General features: G+C 35.8%; 2 protein-coding genes across 5 annotated transcripts in view; both read left to right on the top strand.

Moving 5' to 3' along the window:
* The first annotated feature begins 1,780 nt into the window (after window positions 1-1,780).
* On the top strand, window positions 1,781-9,513 carry LOC107695296 (protein-serine O-palmitoleoyltransferase porcupine-like). The gene is made up of 13 exons (XM_016495150.1): window positions 1,781-2,089; window positions 3,521-3,694; window positions 3,942-4,134; window positions 4,259-4,302; window positions 4,435-4,616; window positions 6,110-6,240; window positions 6,359-6,484; window positions 6,576-6,676; window positions 6,768-6,844; window positions 8,167-8,230; window positions 8,467-8,552; window positions 8,719-8,829; window positions 8,965-9,513. Exons 2-13 carry the CDS (start codon window positions 3,559-3,561, stop codon window positions 9,061-9,063), a joined length of 1,350 nt encoding a protein of 449 aa, XP_016350636.1. The 5' UTR covers window positions 1,781-2,089; window positions 3,521-3,558; the 3' UTR covers window positions 9,064-9,513.
* A 3,216-nt stretch (window positions 9,514-12,729) lies between these two features.
* Window positions 12,730-14,488, top strand: part of LOC107695294 (cold shock domain-containing protein E1-like) — a 14,348-nt gene continuing 12,589 nt past the window's right edge. Inside the window, exons 1-2 of one of the 4 annotated variants that reach the window (XM_016495147.1) lie at window positions 12,730-13,030; window positions 13,219-13,342. The gene's annotated coding sequence lies outside the window, so the exon portion shown is untranslated. Of the gene's footprint in view, window positions 13,051-13,165; window positions 13,343-14,488 lie in introns of those variants that run through there. The other 3 variants (XM_016495148.1, XM_016495145.1, XM_016495146.1) reach the window with 3 other exon arrangements.

Genomic DNA, 14,488 nt, shown 5'->3' with positions numbered 1-14,488 from the left:
ATATATATGTTGTTTGCTTTTGATGTGAGGATAACAATACATTTTAATTTCAATACATTTAAAATAATGAGCTCTAATGACGTTGTGAAGGCCAAAGCCTTTTGCAGTGAAAAGTGTGACATCCAGCGCACAGCAGCTGTAACTACACTTTCTCAGCTGGAGGGCATAGTTGGTGTCTTAATTGCTTCATCATTTTGTGCTATTAGAAATGTATCTCGACTTGGTTTGACTGTTCTTTCTTTCTGTTTGTTTGTTTATTGAAAGAATAATAAATAGATTAGGGCGTTGCTCATTGCTCATCAGCCTTTATGGAGAGGTTTTTGTGAAAAACTGCATTTTATCAAGCATTCATGCATTAAACATCATTAGCTAGCTTGACAGATGTGGATCACTCAAATCAGAAAGAAGGTGAAGGTTATGATGACGGGCCGGCGATGGACGAGTGCGGGAGGTTATATCTCAAGTAGGCTATGTTTGTTTGTTGCATGTGGATACTGAATATTGATTGGGTGATTTCACATTTTATTGTGCAGGTTAACAGTTTATTGTACAGGTAGTTAATCTCCGCTCTAAACTAATGTAGACTACTGCTACATTGTTGCACATGCGCACAACACACAAGCTTGCACACACCGCGCACATAGAAACATTCAGGAGTGCAGAAAATGATTGCCAACGCTGTCCGGTGATTTATTTATCAGCTTAAAAACGGAAAAGTTACAGCATATTCTCACTATTTCTAAAGTAACTACAACCCCTCAGCCTGGCCATAGTAGAGAGACGCTGCACAGACAAGTGAGTTTAACAGTCATTTAATATTAAACTATTATTCTAGTAGGCTATTGTGTATTTATTTTTCATTTAATATAAGTTCTGAACAGAACTTTGTGATAAAACATACTGCAAATTTCGTTATGGAGCGAGCTGAACCCGAAGCAGAGTGATTATTGAATGTTGGAGTGCGGAGGGGAAACTATTGTCTCACTTGGAGCTCAGTGAGAGTTACACTGCAACCCTAAATCAACCATAGCAGGGGACGCAGTGCCTATAACAACATACAAACCATGAAAATGCTTTAGTGTGTGTGTAATTAATTAATCAAAGCTATTGCTCGATGAAAAGATTCAAAATCATTACATGGTGCGTGACTCAACAAGTATATTATTCTGCTTAGTGCCTGCTGTATATTTATTTCAATAATTTTATTTTATACTATTTTGTTTATTGCTCTAGACTGATTTCTGTTTGCAAGCACCTGTTTATTGCTTACGTGAAAATACCAGTTCTGACAAATGTAACTTACTGAAACAATATATACTGAAAATGTATATACTTATGTGTAAATAGTAGCCTATGTGTACTCCTCCACCTTTTTGTTTCAACTACTTTAGGATGGGGTGTGTTTTTGAAGGTCAAATTTGACAACCAAAAAAAAAAACAGTTTCTTAACCTTTTGTGGATGCAGAAGTAAAAATATTAATAAAAAAATATAATAAGCAGTCTTATATATATGTTACTTTAGGCTATTAGGTACTGTTATATTGACATGGCTGAATATACCGCAAAAAAGGATAACAAAAAAATTTGCGGAACGAGGGGCCGGTGCCACCCCTGGCCACCACGTAGACACGCCCCTGCTTCAAGAGTATCTTTAGGATGCAGAGGAAAGCAAAGGAAAACAGGGTGGAAAAGATAAGAGAAGAAGCGCAATTTGAATCAAGACCTGCAAATGACTTTTGAATGGGTTTGATCATAAATGAATCGAAAGGAAAACAGAAAAGGTATTGAATGTATTATCAGTGCATTCCCATAATAAATCACAGGCGCTCCAGCACCTCCACCGGCTCTGCGGAGGAAGTGAACAGAGACGCAGCACGCTGGAGTCAAGTTTGGTTGAACTCCGGGATGTTCATTAACACGACAGCGGTTGCGTTTCTCCACTGATGAGTCTTACAGATGTTTATGGTCGTGCTAATGGAATGGAAAGGACACCTGGATGAGCTGGACGACACATTCCACTGGAAAAAGTCTCATCCTACTTCCGGGTGTGCAGTTGTAGCGCAGGATACTTGTGTGCTCTTGGAGATCGGTGAGAATCGCTTGGAAGTGCAGCATTGAGCTCTTCCTTCGTAATCTAGCAATCTAGTTGGGTTTCATATCGCCGCAACGGCTCTTTGAACTCGGTCTCAAATTCATGAATCTTGATGAATATTAGTTTTGTTTTGCACGATGCAATGGCTACAATACGTGTATACGAGGCAAGGACTGTAATAAAACACCATTCCTAATTTCCTATACGATAAAACTAGTAGAAACGAACTGCTCTTAAATCATAGATCAGATAGTCAGTAATGTAGTAGAGGTAAAGCTTGTCTCATGCTCATACAGCAGCATTATATAACCTCTGTTTAGGAATGAAGGGGCAGTTATATGAACACAGACTGGCCCGGTTTTCATGCAGGATTCATTAGATCTTGAAAAGGTCTTTCCAGAATGATCTGTCCCTGTCTGTCTCAGCAATTACATGTATCAAATAAACTGAACACCAAGGTTATGCAAGGATTCCCTAGTTGGGCCAGTAGTTCAGATATTTACTTTCCCTGCCAAAGTTTTTATTTATATTTTTTTATGTACCAAGAAAAATATTTTTAAAACTTGAATTAGCCTATAAGCAAAATTAAGCAAAAAAAAAAAAAACATTACAAAAATGTTATATTAATGTTAAAATGTTACAATAATATTAAATATATAAAATATTATAAGTAATAATGTTAGTAACAAGTAAATTAAGTGCATAATTAATATGAATTAATTATATTACATATATATTCATAAACACAATTTTGCTGGAAAATCTAAATATTGGTGACTGGTTTATAATTTTTAACCTGTTCAAACCTATGCCAACATTTTTACTGGTCCTACCACAAAAGTTGATCAATCTTATTTTTTGCTAAACATTTATGTGTGTACCAGAACTTAAGATTTTGTAATGTTTTTGAAAGAAGTATCTAATGCACACAGAGGCTGCATATATTACTTGATCAAACAACACTAATATTGTGAAATATTATTGCAATTTAAAATACTGTTGTCTATTTTTATATATTTCAATATATAATGTATTCCTTTTAAAGATTATTCTAATGATGGTTATATATATATATATATATATATATATAAGCTCATAAAATCTCATGACCGGTATAAATTCATAACATTCATATCAAACAATGATAATAATGCAGAACTTTACTAATAGATAAGCTAGATGACGTTACATTGTTGACATATTTAAATCAGCACATTTGCAACCTTATGTATTCTTTGCAAGACATAAAAACACATGTTCAAGGTCAACAAATATAAGATTTTGTGATAATGCAGCACTGGCAGATTAGCTCCAGTGACATTTCCATCAACTGGCCAGAAATAGTCTCACATTAGCACAGCCCCTGGCTATGCTTATTGTTTATCCAATAATCATACAATAAAATAATACTCTGTTTTTCCTCTCTAGACCCTGTCTGTGTGTAACAGCATTCCAAGGACATTACGATGGATTCCTTCGGGCGTGTGGAGTTCTTGCAGGCTCTAGCAGAGGGCTGTGTGCTGCCCACTGCCCAGCAGGGTTTAGAGCAGGTCTGGCAGCTTCTGCTCGTCTGCCTGCTGTGTCGGGTCATCTGTAGACTAGGTGAGTCCATCATGCACAACACCAGCCCTCAAACACCTGCTCAACTGTCTTCCCCCAAAGGATGGGAACATGGTGCAGTTGGTTCTCTTATGGCTAACATCAATGCTTTTTGTCATCTGTTTCACAGCTATGTGTATTGTACCGAAAATCTTCACACTTGATCTTGTTATATCCAACTCATGTTCCTGTATGGGTCCATCTGTTGAGTCTTGATGCGGCAAGCTAATGCTGTCTCTCTTTTTGACAGGTATCTCATGTCATGTGAAGCATCTGAGCTCGCTGGCGGGTGGCCTGTATGTGTTGTACACGTTCTTTGAGCTGCATATGATGTGGGTGATTATCCTGTGCCTGCTTTGCTACCTCATCCTGCTCCTCAGCATAAACTCCAGCAGCCGAGGAGTCTTCCTTTCTGTCGTCATCCTCATTTACATGCTGATGGGGTCTGTCATCCACTTCCACACGACTGCATTTTATAGATAGGGCCTAATGAACACAGAAAACTGGTTCAAATTGGAAAAACTCACAATCACAAGTGGTCACTTATTTTGTTCATTTTTATTGTAGGGAGCTACACATGATAGACGCAGCGACCTGGCATAAGATGAGAGGTGTGTCTTCACTGAATTATTATTAATTGGAATGTTTTATTGAAGTTTTTTTTTTCATGTCACATAATTTTCATCGAATGACACTCATTATGGCGTCGCATGTCCCATACGGACCGTTTCGTTTGTGTCCAGGATCTCAGATGGTGGTGGCCATGAAGGCCATCTCTCTGGCCTTTGACCTCGATCGAGGCGCTGTGTCCTCTTTTCCCTCACCGCTGGAGTTCATGGGATACCTCTGCTTTGCAGGAACCATTATCTTTGGGCCATGGATCAGTTTCGCCCGCTACACAGATGCAATTAATGGGTGCAAAATGGTAAATACAATGATTTTTTAAAATTCATAGTTTTATTGTCTTATTTTTTGCAGTTACTATAAATCATTTATTATTTATTCTTTTTTTATTATTATTTCACTTCTGTGAGCTCTTTCTGTATATATTACGTGAACATTTTATTTATATGTATACGTTATTTTATATTAGTTAGTTAGTTTATTTATATAGCACATTTTAATTTAACAAAGCGTTGACCAAAGTGCTGTACAAAATCAACACAGTTTAAAAAAACACATTTACACACCATAACACACAAACAGGACAGCTAAAACATAACAAAACAGTACCTCAACACTCTGCTGGCTCAAACGCTAAGGAAAGAAGGTGAGACCTTAGGCGATACTTAAAAACATTTAGAGTTGGAGCATGTCTAATATGAGGCGGAAGCCTATTCCAACGCTTTGGAGCGGCAACTGCAAAGGCCCGATCGCCCCTTCGCTTATACCTAGTCTTCGGTACAATTAAAACAGATTGACCAGAAGATCTTAAAGACCTAAAGGGCTTGTACACCTGTAAAAGATCCGACAAATAAGATGGTGCTAACCCATTTAGAGACTTATAAACAAAAACCAATAATTGCACTAGTGTTTAAACGTTTATATACACTAGTGTTTATAATAGTGTTATAATATAATAGTGTTTATAAAAATATACACTAGTGTTTAAACGTTTGGGGTCAGTACTTTTTTTTTTAAGAAATTAATGGTTTAATTCAGCAAGATGACAGTAGATATATTTAGATAACAAAAATATACTTCAAATAAATTCTGTTCTTTTCATTTATTAAAAAAAGTGTCACCGTTTCAACAAAAATATTAAGCAGCACAGCTGTTTTCACCATTGATAATAATAAGAAATGTTTCTTGATCACCAAATCAGCATATCAGAATGATTTCTGAAGGATCATGTGACACTGAAGACTGGAGTAATAATGATACAAATTTAGCTTTGCCATTACAGGCAAAACAAATTTCAAAATATATTAAAATAGAAATAATTTATTTTAAATTGTAATATTTTATTTTAATAATTGTAATCATATTTGTATTATTGTTTTGCTATATATTTTTTTCCAAATAAATGCAGCCTTGGTGAGCATAAGAGACTTCTCTCAAAAACTCACTGACCCCGAACTTTATATAAATATGTATTTGAAGTACTTTGTAAACACTGTTTTTGGTGATATATAAATAAAATTGTAGTTGCTTACACTCTGTGTCCAAACACACACACAGTCAACCCAAGCCAGTGTATAGCGTTTTTCCCAATCCTTATTGTTTCAAAGCAGTTTTCAGAAAGTATCTTTATATGCAGATATTGACATTAAAATAAATTGAATGTGTTTTTCATGCTAAATGTTAATTGGGAAAAAATCAGTTTTCTTTGAAGAGAAGATCATTTTGATTTATTCTGAGCATGTTTCCATCAGCAGAGAGCTTGCTATACAGTAACTATCCTGCTATCTCCTGCAGAGTGTTGGCTGGTTTGGAAAGATTGCTCTGAGCTTTCTGAGGAGTCAGATCTGCCTGGTTATTTCCAACTGTATTGCTCCTTATCTCTTTCCTTACTTCATTCCCATCTACGGTGATGGAATTCCTCGTAGGTGAGCTGCTTCCCTCCCTCCCCATTGGGATTCCATATCCAGAGGAAATGAAATGGCTAGCTTGAATGTTTATTTCGTTTTCTGTTTAATATTGTTTTTATTGGCCTTTTGTCCTTAGGTGGCTTCACGCTTATGAAAATGCGGTGTCCTTCCACTTCAGCAATTATTTTGTCAGCTACTTGAGTGAAACAACCACTGTGATGGCTGGAGCTGGATTCTCTGAGCACAAAGACCACATCAAATGGTGCATACTCATGCATTTTCTCTTTATTTCTCTTTTGTTATTAAATAACAGCATTGTTGAGACCTAATGTGGCACATTTTCTCGTTCAAAGGGATATTACAGTAGCTAAACCTCTGAATGTGGAATTGCCGAGGTCCATGGTGGAAGTTGTTACCTCTTGGAATCTGCCCATGTCTAAGTGGCTTAACGCATGTATGTATATTTATTCAGGTTTGTGATACAGTATTTATGCATTTTAGTTTTGTGCATTCATATAAATATTCCCTGTACATTTTACACACAGACGTCTTTAAAAGTGCACTCAAACTTGGCACTTTTCCTGCCATCTTGGTGACCTACACTGCCAGTGCATTGTTACATGTAAGTATTATTTCCAGCTCTTTGGTTTTTAATATTTTACCAAGGTTTGTTGGCACACAGAATCAGGTTCCATCTGTTTAAACAGATTTGAGTTTGTGTAAGGGTGAAAAAACACCTGATCCAGAAAACAGTTTCCCTGTAACATGACAGCTTGAATAAAGATGGTTTCTTATCTCAGAACACCATGACCCAGATTTAAACTGCTGTCTACAGCTGGTGTAGATAGATAATTCAATCACAGCTGCCTACCCTGGCAGCTTATGCCATGTCACCTTAGTAAGCTATTGTAGTTGTGCATGTTAGGTTGTACTGTAACTCACTGTGTAGCTAAGATAAAATCATTCATGCTATATTACCAGTTTGACCTTTAGGAATATAAGTATGTAAGAATAACTGCTGGAAGTATTTTTAGGTATCCGTGCATCAAACTCTCCATGTTATGGTGACATGTGTTTTTTTTTAGCCAGTCAAAAACATACTGTAAATGTGAATCTGTTTGGGTTCACTGACATGTGGAGGGTAGGTTTAAAAGAAAGGACATGTGGGTGTAGGGGTGAGTGCAATTTGTTGCTAATTCTGGCAGAAATTAGCCAAAGGTCTAAAATCAATTAAAACACCTTTTATATATTTTGTGTGTGTGTTTTTTTTTTTTCCAGTTAGTATGTAAATTGTGCATCACAGAACAGTAATCTACCACTGAACTAAGACAAATATTAGTGACAGGGATGCATAATTCAAGGTATTGTAGTTGGGTGGAGACCTCTGGTGGTTAATGTGGGACATTGATTCTAAATTCATTTACACTACCATTCAAAAATTTGAGGTTGGTAAGATTTGTAAACAAGTTTTTTATGTTCACCAAGGCTGCATTTATTTGATCAAAAATACAGTAACTAATATTGTGAAATATGATTACAATTTAAAATAACTATTTTATATTTTAGTATATATTTAAAATGTAATTTATTCCTGTGATGGCAAAGCTGAAGTTTATGGTCTACACATAATCATTCTAATATGCTGATTTGGTGCTCAAGAAACATTTCTTTTTATTATCATTGTTGAAAACAACTGCTTAATACAGACTGTGATTTGTTTTTTATTTCAGGATTCTTTGATGAATAGAAAGTTCAAAAGAACAGCACTTATTTTAAATACAAATCTTTTGTAACATTATGAATGTGTTTACTTTTGATCAATTTAATGCATCCTTGCTAAATAAAAGTTTTAATTTCTTTAAAAAATCTTACTGCCCCCAAACTTTATAGTGATGATGATAGTATATTTTCTTTTATTAATTAATTATGTGTTGTTTGCCTCAGGGTTTCAGCTTTCATCTGGGGGCCGTGCTGCTGTCTTTGGGATTCATCACTTATGTTGAACATGGTAAACAATAATTTGAGTTTATTCATGCATGCTTGCCATCAATAAAATAAAAACAGCTTTGATAGAATCAATTAATTAATTAGATTTAAGTAAAAAACTGAAAATATATTAACACTAATGCATACAGTCATCATGGCACACATTTCAGTAGGTAGGAAATAATAACATCTATGATAGATGTCACATCATTGGTCTAACCAGCAGAACTCAAATTCTGTCTTTGTTTCCTCTTTCAGTTCTGAGAAAGCGGTTGGCGGCTATTTTCAGTGCTTGTATACTGTCAAAGCGCTGTCCAAATGACTGTCATCACCAAAATAAGAAGGTGATCTGTCCTGCACTGCAGGATCAGCTGAATTCATGATAAAAACAGTTAGTTTGTTTTTTGGTTTTTGTAGTATGAGATCTCTAGTTCACAGATTTCCACTGAAATTTCTTATAGTGTTATATTTTTATATTGATATGTCTATTTTTTGTTTTTTCTATTGTAGATGGTGTGGGTGTATGGTGTTAACCTGTTCTTCAGTGCATTGTCTATATTCCATCTGACATATCTGGGATCACTGTTTGACTCTGAAATGGACAGCATGCATGCTGAGGAGGTGAGCGTTTTCATATGCATATGCAATTTAAAAGTAGATACAATTTTATTCTAATATAAATATTCAGCTACTGATAAAAATATATTAAATTCAATTAGTAAGAATTGTTTTATCATGTGTTTTGTTTCCACACAGGGTTACATGGCCAGTCACACCATTCAAAAGTGGTCGGAGCTAAACTGGGCGAGCCATTGGCTGATGTTTGGCTGTTTTGTGTTTTACTGGCTCATTTAAAGAGAATACTATAGTACTGAGCAATCAGAGGACCATTCACTGAACCTGAACATGAAAGAAGGTGTATTCTTACCATAGACTGCATTTTTCAACTGTCAGTGTTACATGCATACTTCTGTCCCTCTTCTGGAAAAGAGTGCCATGGAAAGTGCCTTATGACTCATGTTGTTAAAAGAATCATATTCTCATAATGTGATCATACTTGTTCTTTTTATTTTGATTTAGATTAGGTACAGTTTTGGATTAAACAAAAGAAAAAATATTAGTGTGCAGAGTACATTAAGTGTTATTTGTATCTCTTTTTTTGTTCTCTCTGTACGGCGTGATATACAGTAGAAAGCATAGTCTCAGTGTGACCTTGTTATTGTCACTTTTATAAAACATGTTTCATATTTTTATCAAAAGCTGTCAATTAGGTCTGACAATAATATTTATTATTTTATAATAAAATTTGCCAACATGACTATTTTTCATGGATTATATCTAAGTGCATTACTCAAGGGCACAGTGCATACTTTGAAACTTTGTTCTCTTTTATCCAAAGACACTTATTACTTATTTTGATCAGCTATGTGGTATCAAATGGTAATACCTTTTGATAAATGTACAGATATTGTGGAATACCATGGTATTTTATGGATCTCCAAAGTAAAAAAAAAAAACATGTACTACCACGGTAGAAAAAAAAAAATAACTTTTGATAAATGTACAGATATTGTGGAATACCATGGTATTTTATGGATCTCCAAAGTAAAAAAAAAAAAACATGTACTACCACGGTAGAAAAAAAAAAATAATAATAATAATAGTGTTAGCATAGTGTCATGCCCATAAACCACAGTAAAACATGGTTTTGGTTGGTTGATACTTTTAGTTAGAGGGAATTTCATAAAATCTGATACAAGAAAGTCCAAGTTTGGGCCACTTATCTGACAATCACAATCTCTTACAGTATCTGAAAATAACATTTAACATGGTGGATATATAGAGGAAAGTTAGCTGTACTTTACAGAGTAACGTAAATGAGTTACTTGATTGTGACCTCTGACCCAGTGGCGTGTCCCCCACAGTTCAGTTCACACGGTACTGTTTTAATATCGCGAGAGTTAGCACAGCTCCTCACTACGTAATGTGCCGTGCTGCTTATGGCGGCGCTGGTGACAGTGCTGAAAGCTGTTGGGGTGAGTTTTTCTAATATGTTTATTCAATTTTGCGGTGTCACATAACTCTTACACGGCTATATGAACGTCTAAGCCTCTGACGTTTGCGTTTATATCACTCTTTCTAAATATTCCTGCTTGTTTTTGAACAGTTAACGTATACGGTTTAGGGTGGGGGCAGTGTTTTCTCTGCGTGTACTCTAGCGGTTTAGCATGCTAGCCAGCGCTTAAAGCACTGTTACTGCAACAATACAAAATTAACTTCTTAATCTTCCACACCCGTCATGGGAGATATTTTGTAACGGTCACTTATTAAGAAACGAAGCGCCCAGTCGAGGCTTCAGCGCGGCAGCGGCGGCCCAACGTGACCCGACAATCGCCGCCGTGCGCCTTTGTTGTCGGGCTGAGTGATTTATTTTAAGCCCGACAGGATCACGACACATAGTAAATGGAGTTAAACAACTAAACCCAATTTTCTCAGGACAGGAAAAGAGTTTACTTGCTTCCCAAACGAGTTTTTACTAAAACCAGTGTTCCTATGGTCATGATAACCTGGACATATCATGGAATTTGGAAATTGTAATTTTGCAGGCCCTGGAAAGTAATTAAAATCAATTAAAAATATATATTTTTTTATAGTGAACATATATTTTTGCTTAAACTCTGCTACAGAATTGTCTCTCACGAAATAAATTGTTTTTTGTAAGAGCAATTTTGGTAAAAAATGATTTCCTACAACGGCCGTTTCCATGGTTTTCCCGTTGAGGTTGAACAATTGATGGAAATACTTGGATTGAAACGGGTTGAGAACGGTCATATTCTCTTGTTTGGGTTTGAAACGCCATAGATTCTACTTTTAACCTTTTGTTTGTCTTCATCCAATATGCTCACATGAGTAGCATGTGTCGGAGTTGTCTTGTCTAAAAAGGCATTACTAGTGAATTTGTTTCTGGATGAGCTCCAGATGGATCCACTCCCAGCTGTTGCTCAAGCGCTGTTTGCGTCACTTAGCTTCATGTCCTGATTTTGTCATTTATGTATGCTATGGAAATCTACAGTTTTGCTTTTTAACGAAACCTAACTTGTGAACGAAGAACAGTGGTCCTAATGTACTTTGCAGGTCGTGATTTGTATATTTGAGCCGCTGTCAAGCGCAGCACGCGCTTGGGGTATCGACGTCACGCACTTAGGTCTATAAACGTGTGCGCTGTAGGCGCGATCAAATCACTTGTTTTTCCACAGAATTTTACTCTTACATTGTAATGTAGTTGCATTAAAAAAACAATCTTTTTAGCCATTTTGCCCCATTTTCAGTGGGTTAGTTCGGCCAAAGATGAAAATTACATTACACGTTCATGGCAATTTGTAACCATTACCGCGGGAAGTAGGGGTGCTGAGGGTGCTGCAGCACCCCCTGGCGTGTAGCCCAAGAAAAAATGGGGGGGCTGAGGGTGCGGTGTTAAAAATAAATAATAAAAAACAATGACAAAGTAGCTTATATTAAACATAAAACTTTTATTAACAGAACGAATAAGACATACCCGCGTTGTAACAAATAAATAAAAGGTTTTTGGATTTTCCCCTTACTTCAAATGAATGCTTAGTTTGTGGCTCATTATTATTATTAATAATAATACAAAAGGCTATACAATAAAACAGTACGATGACAAATTTTTAAACTTTGAACTTTTATTAACAATATGAATAAGGAAAATGTTTTACCGCATTGTAACACAAATAAACAAACTTTGGATTTCCCCTTTTTTTTAAAACGATCATAGTTTGTGGTTCATTATTAGCCTATTAATTAAAACACATCAGCCATAAAATAGTACAATGGCAAATTCGCATAGGCCTATATTAAACATCTAACTTTTATTAACAAAATGAATAAGACGGATATAGTCTACTTGCATTGTAACCCAAATAAATAAGGTCTTTTCCCTCTTTTAAAACAAATGCTTAAATTGTTAATTAAATCAATTGTTTTATTTATTTATTTTTAATGAAAACAGCAACAATAAAGACAAACTCGCTTATATTAAATGAAGAAATTAAACTTTTATTAACAAAAGGTGCGCTTTTGGATCATAGTGTCACACTCGTCACGTGACCAAACAAATACTTATTTGTTGGACTAAATACATTTAATGTGTAACTTATCTGTGTGATCTAATATCCTTTTTTTTTTTCCACCCTCCCAAACAGTATGAAGTGAAACTGAATTGATTTTTGTACCATCTGAAACCTACTTCAAGTTCAGATCATTGATCGGTCAGAAGAAACGTCAAGGAAAAAGAAAACATAACGAACATCCCCAAAACGACCCAGCGGTACAACAACTGTGAAGACAAGACCAAGACGAAGAACTGCACTGCTACAAACCAGAAAAACTAAAGCAGCACAAAACAACCAAATGAGCAAACCAAAGATTTAAGAAACAGAACCAGGCCGCAACGAGCGTAGCAACCAGCCATCACCGTTAACAGCGAAGGCGAGACCTGATCTGAGACAAGAAGTTTGTGCCTACTCAACAGCTTAAAAAAAAAAGCACACGTCCCAACGCTGCACCAAGCCCTCCTTATCCTCCCCGCACCTCGTCCTCCTCTGGGGTGTGGAGAGGGCTGCTGTCTGCTAGTCTTTTCAGTTTTGACCTTTTTCTTTGTCAATTGCAGACCGAATCCCTCCCTCCCTGATCTTTTCCCCCTTCCATTCCCTCAGTCTTTCTCTTGTATTTCTGTTCACTATTTTTCAAAAGCAGTGTTCATACACCTGCACTTGCCTTTTTATTTGAACATTTTTTTTTTGTTTGTTTTACTGTTTTTCCTTTGACATGCAGATACCTTGAAAAGCGCAGCAGGCTGTGTGGGCTCCGCCCCCAGTCCAGTTACATCATGCAGCTCTCTGATTGACCAGTGATGGCATTCAGGTCAGGGCAGACCTACATGGCCCAGTCAGTTTAAAATTTTTTTTTTGTTTTTTTTTCTTTTTGTTCTTTTTTTTTTTTTTTTTTGCAACTTTTTGTAATTAGAACGTGTGCCAGAGAGGCGAACCTTACAAGTGTTTGTGCGCGATTGATTGGTCCAAATCATTACAGCCTTCCAAGACAACAGAACAAGGTAAGCCATGCCAGACACTCCTCCCGCTTTTTTTCCCCCTTAATCTAATGAATAATCCTGATTTGTCTGGTTTGTTTTTCATGTATAATATACAGTGTGCCAAAAAAGGGCAATTGTCCATGCTGTTTATTGTGCAATCTCTTTAATTTAAAGCTGAAAATGTGTTGCTCTGTTCCAAAAACTAGTGAGCTACCTTCTAAGATAGCATCCTAACAGAAATGTAATGAGTTTAGCATTAGCATCTTGCTAAGTTAACTAGCAGTGCTAATAAAAACGGTAAAATATGTGAAACTGAAATATTAGATAATCTAACTGAAAAATGTAACTTTTTATTTTTATAAATGTAGATATTTTTAGTATGAACTGAATTAAAGAATATATTTTAATTGACACATCTCTTTCTTGGACCACCATCTTGGATGTTTTTTTTTTCTCCTCTCCATTACGTGTGATTCATTGAAATGCTGCCTATTTAGTCATCTCAGTAGGTTTTGGAACAGAGATCATTCGTATTATCATGCTCAATATCCACTTTATTTTTCCCGTAAGAGCGGGCGCGGCCATTTGTAAATTTTATGGGACTGGTTTCATTCATGTGTCATTCGCTTCCAGCTATTTTTAGTTGTACAAAGCTAATTTTGCTGCTTGAAATTGTCTTACCATATTATTTGAATGTATTTATCTTAATTATGAACACAGTGGTTTGTAGTGCAAAAGATTTACAGTTTAAAAGTTTTACCGTTTAGTGCATTTTGTTATTCTTATTTCCCTACAGCGGCTAATGAACCTGGAAGTCTTGCACATTCACAGAAAACGGCTTACTTCTGCATTGAAAAATAAGGTGGATAACTGACAGTTAAAGTTAAGAACTAATTGAGAATTAAAGGAATGGTTCACCCAAAAATTTTAATTTATTCACTCATGTTGTTCCAAACCGATAAGACTTTTTTCATCTTTAAAACACAGATGAAGATATTTTTAATTAAACCAGATATCCATTTTTTTCATCAGTGGATGGACAAAAGATGTGAGAATAAATACTATAATTTGTTTTCCTAAAATGATTAAAAGTCTTATGGATTTGGAACAACAGGTGAATAAATGACAGAATTTCAGGGTGCACTATCCCTTTAAATTTTTAAATTC

The sequence above is a fragment of the Sinocyclocheilus anshuiensis genome, unplaced genomic scaffold (assembly GCF_001515605.1).
Source record: "Sinocyclocheilus anshuiensis isolate Anshui unplaced genomic scaffold, SAMN03320099.WGS_v1.1 scaffold122, whole genome shotgun sequence".
Classification (NCBI taxonomy): domain Eukaryota; kingdom Metazoa; phylum Chordata; class Actinopteri; order Cypriniformes; family Cyprinidae; genus Sinocyclocheilus; species Sinocyclocheilus anshuiensis.
This window is presented reverse-complemented; position numbering and strand designations above follow the sequence as displayed.